The sequence below is a fragment of the Coregonus clupeaformis genome, chromosome 32, assembly GCF_020615455.1.
Source record: "Coregonus clupeaformis isolate EN_2021a chromosome 32, ASM2061545v1, whole genome shotgun sequence".
Classification (NCBI taxonomy): domain Eukaryota; kingdom Metazoa; phylum Chordata; class Actinopteri; order Salmoniformes; family Salmonidae; genus Coregonus; species Coregonus clupeaformis.
In genome coordinates this window covers 6,829,873-6,853,142 of record NC_059223.1, presented here as the reverse complement: position 1 = coordinate 6,853,142, position 23,270 = coordinate 6,829,873, and the positions used below count along the sequence as shown (strand labels likewise).

Sequence of the window (23,270 nt, the reverse complement as noted above, 5' to 3'; positions counted from 1 at the left end):
ATCCCTGTTCTCCCCCTCCCTCCCTCCCCCTCTCTCTCTCCCTCATCCCTGTTCTCCCCCCTCCCTCCCCCTCTCTCTCTCTCTCTCATCCCTGTTCTCCCCCCTCCCTCCCCCCTCTCTCTCTCTCTCTCTCCCTGTTCTTCCCCTTCCTCCCATCCCTGTTCTCTCACCCCCCTCCCTCTCTCTTCCATCCCTGTTTTCTCCCTCCCCCTCTCTCTCTTATCCCTGTTCTCTCCCTCCCTCCCTCCCCTCTCTCATCCCTGTTCTCTCCTCCCCCTCCCATCCCTGTTCTCTCCCTCCCTCCCCCTCTCTCATCCCTGTTCTATCCCTCCCTCCCTCCCTCTCTCTCACATCCCTGTTCTCTCCCTCCTCTCTCTCATCTCTGTTCTCTCTGTCCCTCCCCTCTCTCTCTTATCCTGTTCTCTCCCTCCCTCCCCCCTCTCTCTCTCTCTCTCTCTCTCTCATCCCTGTTTTCTCCCTCCCCCTCTCTTGCTCTCTCATCCCTGTTCTCTCCCTCCCTCTCTCTCTCTCTCTCTCTCTCTCTCTCTCTCTCTCTCTCTCTCTCATCCCTGTTTTCTCCCTCCCCTCTCTTGCTCTCTCCCATCCCTGTTCTCTCCCTCCCTTTCATCCTGTTCTCTCCCTCCCTCTCTCATCCCTGTTTCTCTTCCTCCCTCCCCCTCTCTCGCACTCTCTCATCCCTGTTCTCTCCCTCCCTCCCTCCCTCCCCTCTCTCTCTCATCCCTGTTCTCTCCCTCCCTCCCCCCTCTCTCTCTCATCCCTGTTCTCTCCCTCCCTCCTCCCTCCCCTCCCATCCCTGTTCTCTCCCTCCCTCCCCTCTCTCTCTCATCCCTGTTCTCTCCCTCCCTCCCCCTCTCTCTCTCATCCCTGTTCTCTCCATCCCTCCCCCTCCCTCTCTCTCTCATCCCTGTTCTCTCCCTCCCTCCCTCCCTCTCTCTCACCCCCTGTTTTCTCCCTCCTCTGTCTCTCATCCCTGTTCTCTCCCTCCCTCCCTCCCCCTCTGTCTCTCTCTCATCCCTGTTCTCTCCCTCCCTCCCCTCTCTCATCCCTGTTCTCTCCCTCCCTCTCTCTCACATCCCTGTTCTCTCTCCCTCCCCTCTCTCCCTCTCTCATCCCTGTTTTCTCCCTCCCCCTCTCTCTCTCATCCCTGTTCTCTCCCTCCCTCCCCCTCTCACATCCCTTTCTCTCCCTCCCTCCCCCTCTCTCTCCCATCCCTGTTTTCTCCCTCCCTCCCCTCTCTCATCCCTGTTCTCTCCCTCCCTCCCCCTCTCTCTCTAATCCCTGTTTTCTCCCTCCCTCCCCTCCCCTCTCACATCCCTGTTCTCTCCCTCCCTCCCCCCTCTCTCCCATCCCTGTTTTCTCCCTCCCTCCCCCTCTCTCATCCCTGTTCTCTCCCTCCCTCCCTCTCTCTCTCATCCCTGTTTTCTCCCCTCCCTCCCCCTCCCCCTCTCTCTCTCTCTCTCATCCCTGTTTTCTCCCTCCCTCCCCCCTCTCTCTCTCTCATCCCTGTTCTCTCCCTCCCTCCCATCCCTGTTCTCTCCCTCCCCCCTCTCTCTCTCTCATCCCTTTCTCTCCCTCCCTCCCCCTCTCTCATCCCTGTTCTCTCCCTCCCTCCCCCTCTCTCATCCCTGTTCTCTCCCTCCCTCCCCTCTCTCATCCCTGTTCTCTCCCTCCCTCCCCTCTCTCATCCCTTTTCTCTCCCTCCCTCCCCTCTCTCTCGCATCCCTGTTTTCTCCCTCCCTCCCCCTCCCCTCTCTCCATCCCTGTTTTCTCCCCTCCCCTCCCCCTCTCTTCGCTCTCTCCATCATCCCTGTTCTCTCCCTCCCTCCCCTCTCTCTCATCCCTGTTCTCTCCCTCCCATCCCCCTCCTCTCTCTCATCCCTGTTTTCTCCCTCCCTCCCCTCTCTCTCTCTCTCATCCCTGTTCTCTCCCTCCCTCCCCCTCTCTCTCTCTCATCCCTGTTTTCTCCCTCCCTCCCCCTCTCTCTCTCTAATCCCGGTTCTCTCTCCCTCCCTCCCCATCTCCCTCTCTGATCCCTGTTCTCTCCCTCTCTCATCCCTGTTCTCTCCCTCCCTCCCTCCCATCCCTGTTCTCTCCCTCCCTCCCATCCCTGTTCTCTCCCTCCCTCTTCCTCTCTCATCCCTGTTCTCTCCCTCCCTCCCTCTCTCTCATCCCTGTTCTCCCCCTTCCCTCTCTCTCATCCCTGTTTTCTCTCCCTCCCTCCCTCCCTCCCATCCCTGTTCTCTCCCTGTCTCCCCCTCTCTCTCTCTCATCCCTGTTCTCCCCCTCCCCCCCCTCATCCCTGTTCTCCCCCCTCCCTCCCTCATCCCTGTTCTCCCCCTCCCTCCCTCCCTCCCCCCTCTCTCTCTCCCTCGTCCCTGTTCTCCCCCTCCCTCCCCCTCTCTCTCTCTCTCTCTCATCCCTGTTCTCCCCCCTCCCTCCCCCTCTCTCTCTCTCTCTCATCCCTGTTCTTCCCTTCCTCCCCCTCTCTCTCTCTCATCCCTGTTCTCTCACCCCCCTCCCTCTCTCTTCCATCCCTGTTTTCTCCCTCCCCTCTCTCTCTCTTATCCCTGTTCTCTCCCTCCCTCCCTCCCCCTCTCTCACATCCCTGTTCTCTCCCTCCCCCTCCCATCCCTGTTCTCTCCCTCCCTCCCCTCTCTCATCCCTGTTCTATCCCTCCCTCCCCTCCCTCTCTCTCACATCCCTGTTCTCTCCCTCCCCCCTCATCTCTGTTCTCTCTGTCCCTCCCCTCTCTCTCTTATCCCTGTTCTCTCCCTCCCTCCCTTCTCTCTCTCTCTCTCTCTCTCTCTCATCCCTGTTTTCTCCCTCCCCCTCTCTTGCTCTCTCATCCCTGTTCTCTCCCCTCCCTCTCTCTCTCTCTCTCTCTCTCTCATCCCTGTTTTCTCCCTCCCCCCTCTCTTCTCTCTCCATCCCTGTTCTCTCCCTCCTCTTTCATCCCTGTTCTCTCCCTCCCTCTCTCATCCCTGTTCTCTTCCTCCCTCCCCCCTCTCTCGCACTCTCTCATCCCTGTTCTCTCCCTCCCTCCCTCCCTCCCATCCCTGTTCTCTCCCTCCCTCCCCTCTCTCTCTCATCCCTGTTCTCTCCCTCCCTCCCTCTCTCTCTCTCATCCCTGTTCTCTCCCTCCCTCCCTCCCTCCCTCCCTCCCATCCCTGTTCTCTCCCTCCCTCCTTCTCCTCTCTCTCTCATCCCTGTTCTCTCCCTCCCTCCCCCCTCTCTCTCATCCCTGTTCTCTCCATCCCTCCCCCCTCCCTCTCCTCTCTCATCCCTGTTCTCTCCCTCCCTCCCTCCCTCTCTCTCACACCCCTGTTTTCTCCTCCCCTCTGTCTCTCTAATCCCTGTTCTCTCCCTCCCCTCCCTCCCCCTCTCTCTCTCTCTTATCCCTGTTCTCTCCCTCCCTCCCCCCTCTCATCCCTGTTCTCTCCCTCCCTCTCTCTCACATCCCTGTTCTCTCCCTCCCCTCTCTCTCTCATCCCTGTTTTCTCCCTCCCCCTCTCTCTCTCATCCCTGTTCTCTCCCTCCCTCCCCCTCTCACATCCCTGTTCTCTCCCTCCCTCCCCTCTCTCTCTCCCATCCCCTGTTTTCTCCCTCCCCCCCTCTCTCTCATCCCTGTTTTCTCCACCTCCCTCCCCCTCTCACATCCCTGTTCTCTCCCTCCCTCCCCCCTCTCTCCCATCCCTGTTTTCTCCCTCCCTCCCCCTCTCTCATCCCTGTTCTCTCCCTCCCTCCCTCTCTCTCTCTAATCCCTGTTTTCTCCTCCCTCCCCCTCCCTCTCTCTCTCTCTCTCTCATCCCTGTTTTTCTCCCTCCCTCCCCCTCTCTCTCTCTCTCTCTCTCTCCCTTTTCTCTCCCTCCCCTCCCATCCCTGTTCTCTCCCTCCCCCTCTCTCTCTCTCTTATCCCTGTTCTCTCCCTCCCTCCCCCTCTCTCATCCCTGTTCTCTCCTCCCTCCCTCTCTCATCCCTGTTCTCTCCTCCCTCCCCCTCTCTCATCCCTGTTCTCTCCCTCCCTCCCCTCTCTCTCATCCCTGTTCTCTCCCTCCCTCCCCTCTCTCTCTCATCCCCTGTTTTCTCCCTCCCTCCCCCTCCCCTTCTCTCTCATCCCTGTTTTCTCCCTCCCTCCCCTCTCTCTCTCATGTTTTCTCCCTCCCTCCTCCCTCTCTCTCTCTCCCTGTTTTCTCCCTCCCTCCCCCCTCTCTCGCTCTCTCCATCCTCCCTGTTCTCTCCCTCCCCCCCCCCTCTCTCTCTCATCCATGTTCTCTCCCTCCCTCCTATCCCTGTTCTCTCCCTCCTCTTCTCTCTCTCATCCCTGTTCTCTCCCTCCCTCCCCTCTCTCATCCCTGTTCTCTCCCTCCCTCCCCCTCTCTCATCTCCTGTTCTCTCCCTCCCTCCCCTCTCTCCTCCCTGTTCTCTCCCTCCCTCCCCCTCTCTCTATCCCTGTTCTCTCCCTCCCTCCCCCTCTCTCATCCTGTTCTCTCCCTCCCTCCTCTCTCTACTTTGCATCCCTGTTTTCTCCCTCCCTCCCCCTCCCCCTCTCTCTCTCTCCATCATCCCTGTTTCTCTCCCTCCCTCCCCCCTCTCTCTCTCATCCTTTTTCTCTCCCTCCCATCCCCCTCTCTCTCTCTTCATCCCTGTTTTCTCCCTCCCCTCCCCCTCTCTCTCTCTCATCCCTGTTCTCTCCCTCCCTCCCCCCCTCTCTCTCTCATCCCTGTTTTCTCCCTCCCTCCCCCTCTCTCTCTCTCTCATCCCTGTTCTCTCCCTCCCCCTCTCTCTCACTCTCTCATCCCTTTCCCTCCCTCTCATCCCTGTTCTCTCCCTCCCCCTCTCTCTCCCATCCCTGTTCCCTCCCTCCCTCCCCCTCTCATCCACCTTTTCTCTCCCTCCCTCCCCCTCTCTCTCTCATCCCTGTTCTCTCCCTCCCTCCCCCCTCTCTCTCTCATCCCTGTTTTCTCCCTCCACTCCCCCTCTCATCCCTGTTCTCTCCCTCCCTCCCCCCTCCTCCCCCCTCTCTCGCTCATCCCTGTTCTCTCCCATCCCTCCCTCTCTCTCTCATCCCTGTTCTCTCCCTCCCTCCCCCTCTCTCTCTCTCATCCCTGTTTTCTCCCTCCCTCCCCCCTCTCATCCCTGTTCTCTCCCTCACCTCCCTCCCCTCTCTCTCTCTCTCTCATCCCTGTTCTCTCCCTCCCTCCCTCTCTCTCATCTTTGTTCTCCTCTTCCCTCCTTTCCCTCCCCTAATTGTCTCTCTACTCCTCTTATTCTCTCCTTTTCCTCTCCTCTCCTAACACCCTTCCCCTCTAACCAGTCTTCCTTCTCTCTTCCCCCTTCTGTGCTCTTTCTCCTCCTTTCTGTTCCTCCCCCTCTCTCTCCTTCCATCTATCCCTCCCTCTTTCCCTTCTCTCCCTCTATCTTTACATCCATCTCTCCTCCTCCTGCCCCTTCTCCCTCCTCCCCCTCCCCCTTTCTCCCCTCCGGGCTTGGTTCCTTTCTCCCCTGCAGGCTGTGATCCCAGAGAGCTGGCAACCACCTGGAGGGTTATTGACCGTTAACCGTCATCGTCTCCTGTGTGTGTGTGTGTGTGTGAGTGAGAGGGGGGCGTCTTTCCCACCATGCCCCAGACCCAGTCTTTTCTTGTCCCTTCAGCCTGACTGCCATTCCAAGCGTGGGCCTTCCAGTCAGCCTGTGTAGATTCATTCATCTCCATTACATAATGAGTGGTTAATAAATTTTAATCTATTCTCACAGCCAATCCCTCATGACAATTTTGCGTCCCCTCTTCCTTTTGCTTAGCGCCACATAGAACACACACACACACGGACCCCAGTCCCCACACATAGAAATCAACACACACCTGCCAAACCTTCCACTCCCACACTATACCACTACTCAACCATTTTAAAACATGCTGGTCTCCACACATCAGAGATACAGGAGTACTAAAACTTTTCCATCGCTGCACCATAGCAGCTCTTCTGAGGTCATTGGAATTATATGGCGGTATTCTCACACTTACTTTGTGTGTGTGTGTGTGTGTGTGTGTGTGTGTGTGTGTGTGTGTGTGTGTGTGTGTGTGTGTGAGAGAGAGATACACAGCTAGATAGTGTACTCTATAAGGTGCAATACCCTTCCAGGTGAGGGGGAAGTAACACCTATGTGTCTAGCTATATAAATTCCCTCCTGCAATGTTGGATGTAAAATACTTGTAGGATACTCTAGGAGACACCTTTTATCACGTCTCAATCCTTCCCTCGTCTTGAAGTAGGATAAAGTTACTTTAGACACTGATCTAAGTTTAATTAGTGTTTTTCCCTCTAATAGATGGTTAGGTTTTGGGGGGTGATCTTTCTCCAAGGCTATTTCTCTATATTTTAAAGATCAAGGCCAGTATTTACAAAGGACCATTCCACTTAGGTGTATTTTCTCCCCCTTTCTCTTTCGTGTTGTATTCAACTTACTTATGCAGGTGCTAGCGGGCTTTGCAGGAGTGGTTCCCTTCCACCGCGCTAATCCATTTAATATCCCCTAATTCCTTCGCATTTTTTTTTTTTCATGGTTTTCATACATTTATTTTAAGCCATCCCTTTAAATACGGTGTACCTTTTTCAATTTTGCACACTCACTAGAAAACATAAGAGAAACATGTTCAGAATATAGGGATCAATGAAAAAGTAATCTATACATATTTCTCTGTTTCAGCATCAACTTAAACTGGTAGATTTAAAAATAGGTATGTGGGTATTACTGTCGGTCAGCTGCCTATAGTGGCTAATATTTAACATATACAAATTGTAAAATAAAATGGAGAAAAGCCAAATATATAATTAAAAACATTCTAAAGCACACACATCCCTAGGCAGGTTCAGCCCTACAGCCTGTAGCTCGGTCTACAAATTTCATCCCGCTATTGGGGCACACAATTACAATTCTGAATAATGGAACAGTTATTTATACTACTCTGTGAAAGGGGCTGCAATACATGTCATGTTATATATTTTTGTTTGCTTCCATATACTGGTTTACTTCTCTCCAGATCATAAGGAAAAATCATCTAAAACAATTGCTATGTATTTACAAATCTCCTTCTCCAAACGGATTACTCATTTACCTAGCTCTTATCAATAGCTCTTATCAATTTAGGGTGCATGAGAATGGTGTTATTTCTATCGGGAAAAATAGAGGTAGATGCTGTTTCCAGCTTGGAACTGGCAGGTTTGCTCGAGCCTTATTCTTGATTTCCTCACGAGTAAATGTGGTGGAATTATGAGGACTTAAGTCAAGGTCAGAATACGTGTATCTGTAACACCTCCAACACACCTTCATTTCTGTATCTCCACCCCAACAATAGCGGGTGAATAGCATGCTATTCTCATGCTTAAATTCACGGTCTGAATACGCAAGAGAGACCAGTGCAGAAAAGGGAATTACGTTCCATTTACACCACTTAACTTGGGTCAGAATCGGCCCCCAAAGCATCTCAGAGAGGAGTGCTGAGTCTTATTCATTGTGATCTAAAACAAAACTGATCTGGAAGGAAAAAACACCGAACAGTAAGGGATATTACCTAACTGAAATGCTCATTTTTTGTTTTCCGTTGCAATGAGTTTTGAGTGTTTTGCTGTGCACGGTGTACCCTAATGAGCATGCCCTGTTATTTCATTCAGTAGGCTGTGTGACTGACTGGAGTCAGATCATATAGGATTCTCCTCCTCTTCTTCTACTACCTACAAATATCCATTTAGGTTCCCATTTCATGTAATTAGATGGTCCAATCTTTCCCATTCAGTTAACGTTTGTTATTCCTCAACAGTTTGTGGCAGGGGTTGTAACTTTATGTAGGCCAGGGGATGTCCACTTACCCCGTTAATTCTGTTGTTCTATCCTTAACATACCCTTCCCATCCACTACCTACGAGTAGTGCGTACAATCCATACATCACTGGGGCCGAGCTTCCTGCCATCCAACCTATCTCCCCGGTGTCAGAGAAAGCCCAAAAAAGTTTCAAAACTCTCCAGTCACCCAAGTCATAACTATTTCTCTCTCGCTACCACCCGGCAGAGTGGTATCGGAGCGCCAAGTCCTAGTCCAAAGCTCTTAACACTTCTACCCCCCAAGCCATACTGCTTAACAATGAATCAATGCCCCACTATTTCATTGATTTAGTTTATTTATTTTTTATCAATATTTTCTTAACTATATTTTCTTAAAACTGCATTGTTGTTAGGGGCTTGTAAGTAACATTTTGTATTCGGCGAATGTGACAAATAAAATTCGATTTTATTTCATTTACCATTAAAATATAGCAATGTGGCCTCCGAGTGCCTCGGTTAACACTGCATCCAGGCTTCGTCACTCAACCGTTTGAGCCCAAGCTGTGTCACAGGCCGTGACCGGGGAGTCCCATAGGGTGGCTCCCAATCCCCCATTCTGTAGGCTACTAAAAACCCTGATCTAGATTGCACTTTATGACTACTGAGTCCAGGCCACATTTAAAAGCAAAGCAAGGGTTAAGTGGTTTGTAGGGTAGGTTATAAGGTGCTTATGGGTCTCTGTTAGGGGATTGTTACAACATAGGCTACGGTTAAGCTCAGAGGCCCATACACACTGAGGTTGCACAACTATAACAACACATTTACACATGATTGATCAATTTTTTAGTGATACGCGGAGAGTTTCCTGCATAAAACTTTTCACACAATTGTGTGCTGTCGCCACAGTGGTTGCAATTTTGTACAGAAAAACTCTTGGTTTATTATCACCGCTATATCAATGTTTTATGGGCTGTGTGTATCGGGGCCGGGTTCTGCACACCCCATTGGTCCTCACTGCCAAGTGTTTTTAGATGACAGCAACATTCGTTTTTCTCTGTTCCACCATTTTTTATTTAATAAACCCTTGGCTTCATCTTCTTTCTGGATCTTTCAATCCAAAACCTCCACTCTACTGTGCTTCTGTTCCCATCCTGGATCGCTCTGACTGTAAAACCTGTTACAGCCTCTTGCTGATCCGTGATGCTTTATTCATACGTTAAGAGATTTGATCTGGGTTAATTCCTAGTATATCTTAATTGTTTTCAAATATTTTTTTCTGGAGGTTGCATTTACCACACTATCATCATCTGTCCTTTCCACTGTGTGTGTTTGTGTAGGTTCAATGTTTTGTGTGTGTGTGTGTGTGTAAAGGTTCAATGTGTGTGTTTGTATAGGTTCATGTTTTGTGTGTGTGTGTGTGTGTGTGTGTGTGTGTGTGTATGATTCCTGTCAGCTTGTGTCATAGTATGGTACAACCTGTATTCCCTCCCTCCAGGGGGGCCCCTATCATCCTCCCTTCATTAATCCATCGTCCCTTCCCTCCCTCCGTCCATCCATCCATCCATCATTCCACATCGCGGTCAGGGTCGGTTATAGCATGTGTTGGAGAGCTTCCTGCCCCCTCCTTCCTCCCTCTCTACCTACCTACTCCATTTCGTTCCCTCCACGTCTTACCCTCCTCTCTCTCCTTCTCTCAATCTGCCCAATTTTATGTCTTCCCTGAATGGGGGGGGAGGGTCGTTGAAAAAGGAGGGGGGGGGGAAGGAGGGGGAGAGTTCTTGTGCAGGCAACTCTCTTACATTTGATAGACACAGCAGGCGGTTTGATAAGAGGTTAATAAAGCTTCCATTCAACACAGACTTCTACTATTATGAGAAGTTTATTCACGGTCGTTACAGTATATACACAATACAGTCTATTTACACTGAAGAGGATTTTAAGATATTACACCATAAATTAACACCATCTCACTAACACAGCAGTGAAGTTAGAAAAACCTCCCATGCTGGTATCAACACTCAGGGTGTGTCCCAAATGGCTTTCCTATTCCCTGTTTATGTAGGGAATGTGCACTACTTTTCCTCAGGTTCAGGTTTAACTGGTGGTCAGTCCATCTTAGTGATGCTCCAGAGGGGGAAGTGTGGGGTGTGTTGGGGGGCACCAGAGGGGGAAGTGTGGGGTGTGTTGGGGGCACACAGGGGCTTTTTGACTGGGTCCCTGGGGGTTTGGGCCCCAAGCTGAGACAGGGTGAGGCATCCTTCCCCCCTTCCCTGTGTCTCCTGTCAACATCTCCCAATCTCTCCTGTCCTGTCCTCTCTTCTGCTTCCCCCATCTCCCTCACCCCCTCCTCTCCTCTCCCTCTCTTCTCCTCTCCCCCGTCACCTGAACACTGGGGGCCTGTGAGTGTGTATTCCCCCTGGCCGAAGTTCTCTCTACACACACACACACTCTCTATCTCCCCCCTCCTTCTCCCTCTCCTCCCGCTCTCACACAGAGGGCTGTGATTCTGTGACTGCTAGCCCCTGCCTGGGCCACTGCGGCCGGTGCCGTACAACGGCTACCTTCTTTTCCTCATCTAGTCTCCCAGCCTCCCCAGATCCTCGTAGGACTGGTGAGAAGAGCTCCAGCTCTCGGGGGCCCCAGCCCCGCATGACACACAGGCACCAGGCCCTGTTTTCGTTGCAAAGCCACACACAACAGTGTCCTTTGCCACTAGTGCGGCCTCCTCCAGGGTCCTGGGAGAGAGAGAGTTGGTAGAGAGAGGGGGGGGGAAGAGAGGCGGGAGGTATAGGGGAGAGAGGGGGGAAGAGTAATAGAAAGAGAGAAGGGTGAGATGGGGATAGGGAGGAGGGAAGAGAGAGTTAAACATTGAAATTAGTATGTGTGGATTCTTCCTAGAAGTAGCCAGGCTTTACTGAGAAGAGGTTCCCTGGAGGGCTACTGAGGAGAACACACATATGATTTATACCTCCAGGTAGAAGGTGCCCTTAGGCACAGATCTAGGATCAATTTACCTTCCCTAAAACCTGACTAACTCAAAACCTTAGATCAGTGTTTAAAGTGCCATTGACAGGTTAATACATACTTTCCAGAAATGACACAAACAGGTAAATCACGTCATCCCACTCCTGATTTATGTAGGACATGACACAAGCACTCTGGGAAGAGGAAGGCTTCCAAATAGCTTGTTGCCGGTGTTACGTACCAAACCAGGCATCATATACACACCCCCCTTATTATCTTCCTGCCACTGTTGTTTCATGTGTTGTAGCTAACCAAGACTATTATCATCCTCTCTGGTATGCACTGTAATATCCAATACGGATGGTTACTGTAATATCCAATACTGATGGTTACATGCAATATCCAATACTGATGGTTACATGCAATATCCAATACGGATGGTTACATGTAATATCCAATACGGATGGTTACATGCAATATCCAATACTGATGGTTACTGCAATATCCAATACTGATGGTTACATACAATATCCAATACGGATGGTTACATGCAATATCCAATACGGATGGTTACATGCAATATCCAATACGGATGGTTACATGCAATATCCAATACTGATGGTTACATGTAATATCCAATACTGATGGTTACATGTAATATCCAATACTGATGGTTACATGTAATATCCAATACTGATGGTTACATGTAATATCCAATACTGATGGTTACATGTAATATCCAATACTGATGGTTACATGTAATATCCAATACTGATGGTTACATGTAATATCAATACTGATGGTTACATGTAATATCCAATACTGATGGTTACATGTAATATCCAATACTGATGGTTACATGTAATATCCAATACTGATGGTTACATGTAATATCCACTACTGATGGTTACATGTAATATCCAATACTGATGGTTACAATCAGCATAAGGCCACTCTGGGGTAAAGGTATTTTGTATTGAAATATATACACTACCGTTCAAAAGTTTGGGGTCACTTAGAAATGTCCTTGTTTTCCATGAAAACATACATGAAATTAGTTTGAATAGGAAATATAGCAAAATGCATAGGAAATGTATCATTAAAGGTTAGAAATAATGATTTTTAATAGAAATAATTATTGTCTCCTTCAAACTTTGCTTTCGTCAAAGAATCCTCCATTTGCAGCAATTACAGCCTTGCAGACCTTTGGCATTCTAGTTGTCAATTTGTTGAGGTAATCTGAAGAGATTTCACCCCATGCTTCCTGAAGCACCTCCCACAAGTTGGATTGGCTTGATGGGCACTTCTTACGTACCATACGGTCAAGCTGCTCCCACAACAGCTCAGTAGGGTTGAGATCCGGTGACTGTGCTGTCCACTCCATTATAGACAGAATACCAGCTGACTGCTTCTTCCCTAAATAGTTCTTGCATAGTTTGGAGCTGTCTTTGGGTCATTGTGCCTGTTGTAGGAGGAGGTTGCTCCAATCAGTGCCGTCCACAGGGTATGGCAAGACGTTGCAAAATGGGTGATAGCCTTCCCTTCTTCAAGATCCCTTTTACCCTGTACAAATCTCCCACTTTACCACCACCAAAGCACCCCCCAGACCATCACATTGCCTCCACCATGCTTGACAGATGGCATCAAGCACTCCTCCAGCATCTTTTCATTTGGTCTGCATCTCACAAATGTTCTTCTTTGTGATCCGACACCTCAAACCGATTCGTCTGTCCATAACACTTTTTTCCAATCTTCCTCTGTCCAGTGTCTGTGTTCTTTTGCCCATCTTAATCTTTTCTTTTTTATTGGCCAGTCTGATATATGGCTTTTTTCTTTGCAACTCTGCCTAGAAGGTCAGCATCCAGTCGCCTCCTCACTGTTGACGTTGAGACTGGTGTTTTGCGGTACTATTTAATGAAACTGCCAGTTGAGGACCTGTGAGGCGTCTGTTTCTCAAACTAGACACCTAATGTATTTGTCTTCTTGCTCAGTTGTGCACCGGGGCCTCCCACTCCTCTTTCTATTCTGGCTGGAGCCAGTTTGCGCTGTTCTGTGAAGGGAGTAGTACACAGCGTTGTATGAGATCTTCAGTTTCTTGGCAATTTCTCGCATGGAATAGCCTTCATTTCTCAGAACAAAAATAGACTGAAGAGTTTCAGAAGAAAGTCCTCTGTACCCGTTTCCAGCTACAATAGCCATTTACAACATTAACAATGTCTACACTGCATTTCTGATCAATTTGATGTTATTTTAATGGACAAAAAAATTGCTTTTCTTTCGAAAACAAGAACATTTTCTAAGTGACCCCAAACTTTTGAACGGTAGTGTATATATTTTTCCTCTGCCACACCACCTGCACGACTCCACAGCACACACACACACACACCCACAAAAGTCTTCCTCAGACAGAACAGTCAATTACTACCGGTATCGCCATAGAAAATGATGAAGACTTTCCTAATGCCCTATAAAGCCTTTGTAAGTTGTAGTTTGTTTCAAATGGGATGAAATCGATAAACAGAGACTATGTTCGATAGCATTACATCTGTGGTGCATTGTGGGTAATTGTGACTGACTGATCTACAAATCATAATGACTAGTTATTTAGGATGCAAGGTGATTTGTAGATCAGTCAGTCTGCAGTCTCCAGTTGATGTGAAACAAGCTCCAGAATCTGCAGGGTGTTTCTCACAGCCTTTCATGTCTTCCTGCGACCCTATGGCCTGACCTCAACCTGTCCCTGGTGCTACTAGTCTAAACGGGATCTGACGTCAACCTATTCAAGTTTAAATTTAAATAGTTAAGGCAAGGGTTAATGTTATTGTTAAAGTTAAGGTTTGGGTAGGGGTGGTTGGGTTAGGGGACGTCCTAAGGATCCCGGATAGCACCAGCCCCTGACAACCACTGCTTATTAAGGACCTCGGCTTTGGGTGGCCCTTTTATTGCCTGCTGCTAAAAGCTAAAACCTCACCCGCACCGCATGCACTTCAGACAGAAGTCCTTTTCTGCTGTACCTAAAACAGCTGCTGGGACGTTTTATAGGAATAATTACAGAGTGGGAAAACCCTGTTAAGCACATGATGAGGGATCTCTGCTGGGTCTTTATTGAGCTGAATCAGCAAATTAATCTCCAGCTCCTTTTTCTTGCTGTGCCAGAAAGGGTGTGCGTCCCAAATTCCTTATTCCCTATGTAGTGCAATACCTTTGACCAGGGGCACTACATAGGGAATAAGGTGCTACTACATATGGAATAGGGTGCCATTTGGGATGTAGCCAGACAGTTCTGCTGGCCTACTTTGCCACAGCTGATAAATAGGTCCCACACTCCACAGGTCTGTAATGAGGCCTATTTTTCACTGTAACACCATGGCGGGATCCCAAATGGAACCCTATGCCCCTACATAGGTGCTCTGGTCAAAAGTAGTACACTATATGAGCAAAGGGTGCCATTTGGGATGCATCCCATGGCTTGGACGGGCAATGCGCGTGTTACGGTAGAAAGACATTGCCCTGACATTTGGTTCCGTCCCTGTATTCAAATAAAAAATCTATTAGCAAAATGATCCTTAGTATGACCTTCTCCCCGGCTTAGACAGGGCTTAGACTGTAATGGGTTAATCAATGGAGCACTTTCCCACACTGTTCCGTTGGATGTTATAATTGCTTTGGGGATTCTTTGTGCGGTGCAATCTATCTGAAAGTGACTATAGTTTACAGCAGGTGTCTTCAACTGCACTCCTGGAGACTGGAGGGTTGCTGTTCTGCTTCCCGGACAATGGCGAAGGTGTAAAAATATATGGAGGAATGCAGATATGACATCATCATTTGAGCACTATCCACAGACTTTAAACTACCCGCAATGGTTCAATGTGCCTATAAATCAGCACAATCTACTTTTAGTTTTTTTCAAATTGGAGCTAGAATTGGGATCATGTATACTGTGCCAATGCCAATACAAAAAAAGACTAAAGGAGAACACTGTACAATACCTGATCTTACCAAATGAGGTGCTTGTGGTAAGTACATGGAGGCCGTCATCTTTATGGACCTTGGCCATTAAGGCCATTGATCGGCCAGACAGGCCACACACGCCACACAACTGCTTCCCAGCTCTAGGTCAGCTGTCTATCCCACACTATCGTGCCGACCCAAACCGTACTGTGTTGGCTCGGACCGTCTTTTCCAGCACGGTTCAAGCTACTATGAAGCTACTATGGTGGATACGCAACCAGGCCAGCCCAGTAAGGCTCTGCTTGGCAGTGTGTCAAGGGTATCGCTGAAGGAGAAGCAGTGTCAGCAAACACTGTGGCCCTGGAAGGCTAGGAATGGGAAACCTGCTTTAGAGCATGATCTCCTGCGGTAGCCTCTACCCTTGGGTACTTCCTATGGATCCCAAAGGAAATACCATATAGGCCAGTGCTACTCAACCCTCTTCCTGGAGATATACCGTCCTGTAGGTTTTCAGTCCAACCCCTAACCTGACATACCTGATTCAGCTAGTTAAGGTCCTGGTAAGCAGCTAATAAACTAAGGTGTGCTAAATAATGGTTGGACTGAAACCCTGCAGGAGCAGGTGAGAGCTCAAGAACACAGCCCTGACCTAGCTTAGGGCAAGGGAGGAATATTACGATATCACAATACCTATCCAGACCTCTCAGATTTAAAAGCAGTGTCTAGGGGGTGCGGCTAGGTGTGGCTTTATAACTGGCTGTTCCATCAGCATGGTGGAAGCTGATTGGACAGGAGTGTACACACCTCACTGGCTATCAAAAAGAATAGATGCATCCTCAAATTGTCCCATGTAACCACTTTAGACTATTGAGACACAGCCTTCCTGACAGGATATGACCTCACCCGTAAGAGGAAGTTCCAGGGGGCCTGAGCACAGCGATGACACGCCCCGGAGCTGTCCTGTCTGCCGCTGGACCTCGATCACCATCACGTCACCACCACTCCTGGAACACAACACAGTAGTGACTAAAGATCTCTTGTTGGCACAGTCAAATAGCTAGTGTTCCAGTTGGGCTGACCACAAAGATTCTACTCATTTGGATTTGATTGGTTTTACTGTGATTCAAATCACTTTTTGCTGATTCATATTGGCAAAATAATTACAAAGCAGCCCAAAACGTGTCTGCTGCAGAGGGACAAGACAAAGCCAAGATAAAATGAGTTTTGATCGGTCATTAAAATATATTGGCTCACCATTTACTAAAAAATTTATCAGATGGAGAACAAGCTATAGCTGACTAGCGTTACCAGCGACGTTAGCAATCATGGTTACTTAGCAAATTTGTCATTTTTATGTTTTAAATATTTGGTTAGCTGAATACTATTTTCTAAATGACGAACCTTATTCAAAACTCAAAATTATGATTTGAGGTCAGACCTAAGTTCCATCTGTTGGCCCATTTTCCACCATAAGACTTTATCCCAGTGTTTTTCTCCTAAAGACACAGACCTTGAAGTGTTTCAACCTCTACCTGGCCCAAAACAAGTCTCCTCAGGGCCAGAAAAAGACCCTGACCTGGCACCAGACTGGGCCATTTGGGACATTCTCAAAAACATTTTCCTTCTCAAAAGCAACTGTTTAGATGACTCAGAGGTTGTTGATTCTGCTCTTTACAAGTCTTTGAGGTGTCAGCCCTAGCTAGAGTGGGACCAGACAGACCAGATGGAAAAAGGCACGTGTTGCAGCATCGGATCTCACAAAGCCTGGAGGAGTGTTAACGTCTCAGGAACCATGTAAAATATTATATAGGAATCTGTTCTTGACTGTAAAAAATATGCCCCTATGTCTGTTGTATGACATGCTGGGTTTGTGTGTGTTGCATTGAGGGTACCTGGGGATCCAAAGGGTTCCATTGACAGCCAGCACAGTTAGGGCCTGCAGGTGGGGGGACGTGGGGCTAAAGGTCGTGGTGGGGTCAGAGTTCACCACAGGGTCAGGGTTGGCTGGGTGGTCCTGAGGCCTCTCTTCCTCCTCAGTGGAAAAAGGCATACTGCTGGGAACTAGCTAATGAGCTGAGAGCGTAGGAACTGGATCGGTCCAATCCCAGCGGCTCTGACGAGGCCGGAACAGGATTGGTCAAATCCCATCAGAAGGGGGTGGAGTCAGAGGACTGGAGCAGTAGTCCGTCGCGAATCCTGGTGCTGGATGATCTGAGTCCCTGCCTCCGCGCTGTAGATCAGCGTCACTTCGCCGTTAGGACACTCCTCCTCCTCCTCCTCTAGACCCTTCCTCTTTGAGTCAAGGTCAGGGTCGTATCCATGGTAACCCCTGCAGGTCGCTGTACAGTGAACACGTCCCGGAGGGGTTGGCGTCGCCACAGCTGGAATGATGAAATGACATTTGTATTATGTGTATGTATTGGTCACATGATCACGTTGCATAGTGAAATTGTGTCTTGTCTGTGTATTAGTTAGTATAGTATGTTATAGTATAGTATATTAGTATAGTTGATTCAGTACACAAGACATTGGTTGTATGGGCCATGGTGTTCTAAAGTAAAGTTTGAATATCTTTCCCATCAGTCAAAGCCCTCTCCAGTCACAATCTCCACTCACTCACCCATTCTACTGCCAGCATATACTATAGCAGTGTCCTATATATTAGCATAATACTACCTCACCCCATCCCCCCACCCACGTCTCACACACCTGTACGTGGCACAGAGCTGGTAGGTGGCAGCGTGGTAGAGCTGTAGGGTGTTGGTGTGGTCGTCCAGGGTCCCCACTGCCTCATCCCCTGACAGACAGAGGCTGGAGGCCAGGGCCTGTATGGAGGATGGGGGGTCGTAGGGGGTCCAGACGACACCGCCTGGAGGGGTCCGGCAGTTGATCACCAGCAGGCCTGGACCATGGGAGTACCACAGCTGGGAGGAAGAGCAAGAAGGTGGAGATAAGACTTACACTTTTTGATAACCATTCATATTACCAGAGTTTGTCCTGACTACATGACTGTAGTTACTTCATACCCAGTAACATTGTAATAAGGTTACTGGTATTTCACTACTGTATACAATTATTTACTATTTCATCATTTGACACTGTGGTATACAGGTACAGTGGGGGAAAAAAAGTATTTAGTCAGCCACCAATTGTGCAGTTCTCCCACTTAAAAAGATGAGAGGCCTGTAATTTTCATCATAGGTACCGTCAACTATGACAGACAAAATGAGAAAACAAAAATCCAGAAAATCACATTGTAGGATTTGTAATGAATTTATTTGCAAATTATGGTGGAAAATAAGTATTTGGTCAATAACAAAAGTTTCTCAATACTTTGTTATATACCCTTTGTTGGCAATGACACAGGTCAAAGCGTTTTCTGTAAGTCTTCCCCAAGGTTTTCACACACTGTTGCTGGTATTTTGGCCCATTCCTCCATGCAGATCTCCTCTAGAGCAGTGATGTTTTGGGGCTGTCGCTGGGCAACACGGACTTTCAACTCCCTCCAAAGATGTTCTATGGGGTTGAGATCTGGAGACTGGCTAGGCCACTCCAGGACCTTGAAATTCTTCTTACGAAGCCACTCCTTCGTTGCCCGGGCGGTGTGTTTGGGATCATTGTCATGCTGAAAGACCCAGCCACGTTTCATCTTCAATGCCCTTGCTGATGGAAGGAGGTTTTCACTCAAAATCTCGATACATGGCCCCATTCATTCTTTCCTTTACAGGATCAGTCGTCCTGGTCCCTTTGCAGAAAAAACAGCCCCCAAAGCATGATGTTTCCACCCCCCATGCTTCACAGTAGGTATGGTGTTCTTTGGATGCAACTCAGCATTCTTTGTCCTCCAAACACAATGAGTTGAGTTTTTACCAAAAAGTTATATTTTGGTTTTCATCTGACCATATGACATTCTCCCAATCCTCTTCTGGATCATCCAAATGCACTCTAGCAAACTTCAGACGGGCCTGGACATATACTGGCTTAAGCAGGGGGACACGTCTTGCACTGCAGGATTTGAGTCCCTGGCGGCGTAGTGTGTTACTGATGGTAGGCTTTGTTACTTTGGTCCCAGCTCTCTGCAGGTCATTCACTAGGTCACTCCGTGTGGTTCTGGGATTTTTGCTCACCGTTCTTATGATCATTTTGACCCACGGGGTGAGATCTTGCGTGGAGCCCCAGATCGAGGGAGATTATCAGTGGTCTTGTATGTCTTCCATTTCCTAATAATTGCTCCCACAGTTGATTTCTTCAAACCAAGCTGCTTACCTATTGCAGATTCAGTCTTCCCAGCCTGGTGCAGGTCTACAATTTTGTTTCTGGTGTCCTTTGACTGCTCTTTGGTCTTGGCCATAGTGGAGTTTGGAGTGTGACTGTTTGAGGTTGTGGACAGGTGTCTTTTATACTGATAACAAGTTCAAACAGGTGCCATTAATACAGGTAACGAGTGGAGGACAGAGGAGCCTCTTAAAGAAGAAGTTACAGGTCTGTGAGAGCCAGAAATCTTGCTTGTTTGTAGGTGACCAAATACTTATTTTCCACCATCATTTGCAAATAAATTCATAAAAATCCTACAATGTGATTTTCAGGATTTTTTTTCTCAATTTGTCTGTCATAGTTGACGTGTACCTATGATGAAAATTACAGGCCTCTCTCATCTTTTTAAGTGGGAGAACTTGCACAATTGGTGGCTGACTAAATACTTTTTTTCCCCCACTGTATATACACACACACATACATATACACACACACACACAATATTATATAGCAATATTCGCATATCGTGGTTATTGATATATCTCTTTCGGGCCAGGTAGCAATACATCTATTCCTACCTGGGAGCCACCTATGGACCAGGACCATGCTCCTGACTGGGTAGGGTCTCTGTCTTGGGTCAGAGTCCTCCATCCCAAACATGGTCGTATTGAGGGTGTGAGAACACAGATAGGTCTCTCCTTCTACAGGCATGTCATCCACCAGGGAGTACACTGCCACCAGACCGTCTGACATCCCCATGAAGACACGCGCCTGGGTCTGCATGGGAGGAGACCAGAACGTCAGGTTGGCGGGGTGTGTACATGGAATGGAGAGTGGTTGAAGGGACATGGAGAGCGAGACAGAGAGACTGAAGATATCAATAACACATCCAAACCACTATGCAGACTGAAAAACTGGATCAAAAGCATGAACGGAGGTGAAAACATTCTTGTTGCTAAGTTAAAATAGTGAGTGGGGCAGTAAAAATACTGTTGTATGCACTGCTACAGTAAATAATACAACTAGTAAATCAATCTACTGTACGCTCTTCTAATTTAAATGTAAATATCGTTTGATTGTGTCGTTCATCATTCCCAACACATATTTACACGTGTAATCCATCTTGTCATACAACCAGGTCACGGCTGTTTGCCCCAGAGTTGTTCCTCCCATGACCTCGCAGTCCCCCTAGTAACTACCACGGTTGTTCTACTGTTGTCCTACAGCGGGGCCTGACTGTTCTACCTGTACAGCTGACTTCAGTGGATGATGGGTTTCTGGGAAGGAGGAAAGAGGGCTCCACGTCTGCAGTGTGGGGACCTGAACAGCTGACGTGTCAGAAATATGTTACATAGAATTTCCAACACTTCTGCGCCCTTCTTCGTGGCAAGCAAATCAAAGTGCCTTGCAGGTATAATGTGAGAGAGCCTTTAGCTCTTTAGCCCCAGACAGACAGACAGACAGACAGACAGACAGCAGGCTCCACTAGGTCAGCCTCAGCACCTGGACTACCCCAGCCACAGGACACTTCAAAGGCCTGAGGGTCTAGGGGTGAAGGGGAGGTCAGGTCAGGGGCCCCCAGCCTGTTTAACACTAGAAGTTAAGTTTCAAATTGTCCTACAGCAGGGGGTAGGCAACTAGATTCAGCCATCGGGACGATTTTTGTCGAAGCGGATGGTGGGGGGGAGGAAGCAGAACATTATTACAATAATTTGTGCACCACAAATGACCACAACTAAGCCCAAAAACAAATTGTTTTTGAAAAGAACAATCATTTCATACCTTGATTACACTGAGACATGATCACGTCTCTTTTTTCTTTTTTCTTGGTGGGAATACTTTGGAACAGATTTCCTAAATCAAACACATTTTTAGCTGAATGGTGATTTTAGTCTCTTATTACAATAGAGAGGGGCAACAACAAAAATGGTTTGCAGGCTGGTTTTGGCCTGCAAACCTCCTGTTGCCGACTCCTGTCCTACAGAGTCACATGCAGGTAAGGCGTTTTGATTTCGGTATAGTATCAGAAAGAGCCGATTCTGAGGTTTCCAAAACACGTATTTTTGCCAAACAATTCTCAAAATTGAAGAGATGAGCTCTATTTCAAAATATCAATTTTTCCTAGAATAACCGCTGTTCCATGCGCTCCACAGCCCAGGCTACTAACAAAGACTAGTAACATAATACAACGTATAATATGCTATTCTGTTCTTCTTCTTATTTCCATATGTTTCTTAAGACCTGCCAAAATGAAATTATAATGGTTGTGATGGATTTAGCACTTGAATTGTGGTGTTTCTAGTGGTTTTTCGTTTTTTACATATAGCCTACAGTAACATACTAATGAAAATGCCATTATGTTCTTAAAAATAAAAAATTAATGGATTCTAATATTACCTTCATAAACCCAACCACATGATTATTTTTCAGATAGCATATATGAAATCTATTGATTAGACCGTTTGAATGTTGGCGTCAAAAAACCCGTCTTGGCTTAGAGCGGGACCGCTCAAGGGCCGGCATTTCTACTGTTAAGAGGACCGTAAAACCTATTTTACCACAGTAGCCGAGTTAGTTAATGACGGTCAGACCGCAAATAAATCACTATAAAGGGTCATGGGCTGGTTTCGAGGGCAGTTAGCTTGTTACCGTATTATTGTCAACTGCTGTATTGCTACTGTATAAACACTTTACAGTACAGCAATAAGAGAATACCGATTATCCAGTGTATCAGGGTTACAATGGGGTTTAGTAGAGTGATGGAAGTGGCCCAACAATGGGTTGGGTTCCCAATTCTTTCTCACAGAGATCTATTCAATCACGTATGGTTGTCCAGGGCTACAACAGCAATGTGTATTGTTGGGGTTACTGGTGGACCAGTTAGGGATCTACTGGTCTAGGAGATGATTTGAGACAGGGCAGTAGGGTTGTCATGATAGCAGTATCGTGATAAGTCTCGTGGCAAGAAACTAAACATGAAGCGGATTTAATATCTAAAGGAAAACAATCCTAATCTTGGAAACAAAAGAGCATTATGTTATCACACAGAGTCAAATGTGTTTACTTTCCAAACTATACACAATATTGGAATAAAGGTTCCTAAAGGACCAAATAGTTGAGCCTGCTTCATGTTTTCGCATTGGAAAATCCAGTATGGTATTATTGTGAAACTGGTATAATGACAACCCTACAGGGCAGTAGTGTACAGTATCCTGGTCTCTGGCGGGCACGGGAACAGACAGGTGACTACAGGAGAGTTACCTGGTCTCTGCCGGGCACAGGGAAAAGACAGGTGACTACAGGAGAGTTACCTGGTCTCTGGCGGGCACAGGGAAAAGACAGGTGACTACAGGAGAGTTACCTGGTCTCTGGCGAGCCCGGGGGAACAGACAGGTGACTACAGGAGAGTTACCTGGTCTCTGGCGGGCACAGGGAAAAGACAGGTGACTACAGGAGAGTTACCTGGTCTCTGGCGGGCACAAGGAAAAGACAGGTGACTACAGGAGAGTTACCTGGTCTCTGAGAGCACGGGAACAGACAGGTGACTACAGGAGAGTTACCTGGTCTCTGGCGGGCACTGGGGAAAAGACAGGTGACTACAGGAGGTTACCTGGTCTCTGGCGGGCACGGGAACAGACAGGTGACTACAGGAGAGTTACCTGGTCTCTGGCGGGCACAGGGAAAAGACAGGTGACTACAGGAGAGTTACCTGGTCTCTGGCGGGCACAGGGAAAAGACAGGTGACTACAGGAGAGTTACTGGTCTCTGGCGGGCCGGGAACAGACGGGTGACTACAGGAGAGTTACCTGGTCTCTGGCGGGCACGGGGAACAGACAGGTGACTACAGGAGAGTTACCTGGTCTCTGGCGGGCACAGGGAAAAGACAGGTGACTACAGGAGCGTTACCTGGTCTCTGGCGGGCACGGGGAACAGACAGGTGACTATAGCAGGACAGGAGAGCTGTTTCTGGGGCTGGCTCAGTGGACACATCTCCTTTAGACTGTAGATGGACACTTCCCTGCTCCTAGAACACACACACACACAAAAGTAAATACACACACACGCGTGCATGTAGCTTGCACGCAGACACACTCACAGAAACAAAATTGATTCAGATCTACATAATCTACTCAAGGTGGATAATGTTATAAGCTTCCATTTCATGGGCAGATCAATACTTTAAACATATTGGCAATTATAATATTTTATATAAACACCCATTTATTCCCAACGACACTCCCCATACATGTTTTCATTAGACTT

The 23,270-nt window shown here is 48.1% G+C and overlaps 1 protein-coding gene across 1 annotated transcript in view; it reads right to left on the bottom strand.

The window, feature by feature from the left end:
- Positions 1 to 16,916: 16,916 nt before the first annotated feature.
- The window catches only part of LOC123482410 (leucine-rich repeat serine/threonine-protein kinase 1-like), a 58,512-nt gene continuing 52,158 nt past the window's right edge, over positions 16,917 to 23,270 (bottom strand). Inside the window, exons 29-36 of the mRNA XM_045209960.1 lie at positions 22,914 to 23,031; positions 22,814 to 22,870; positions 22,667 to 22,723; positions 22,470 to 22,526; positions 22,319 to 22,426; positions 19,623 to 19,784; positions 17,452 to 17,677; positions 16,917 to 17,134 (exon numbers count right to left, since the gene is read on the bottom strand). Of these exons, the coding sequence (XP_045065895.1) occupies positions 16,917 to 17,134; positions 17,452 to 17,677; positions 19,623 to 19,784; positions 22,319 to 22,426; positions 22,470 to 22,526; positions 22,667 to 22,723; positions 22,814 to 22,870; positions 22,914 to 23,031 (1,003 nt within the window). The remainder of the gene's footprint in view (positions 17,135 to 17,451; positions 17,678 to 19,622; positions 19,785 to 22,318; positions 22,427 to 22,469; positions 22,527 to 22,666; positions 22,724 to 22,813; positions 22,871 to 22,913; positions 23,032 to 23,270) is intronic.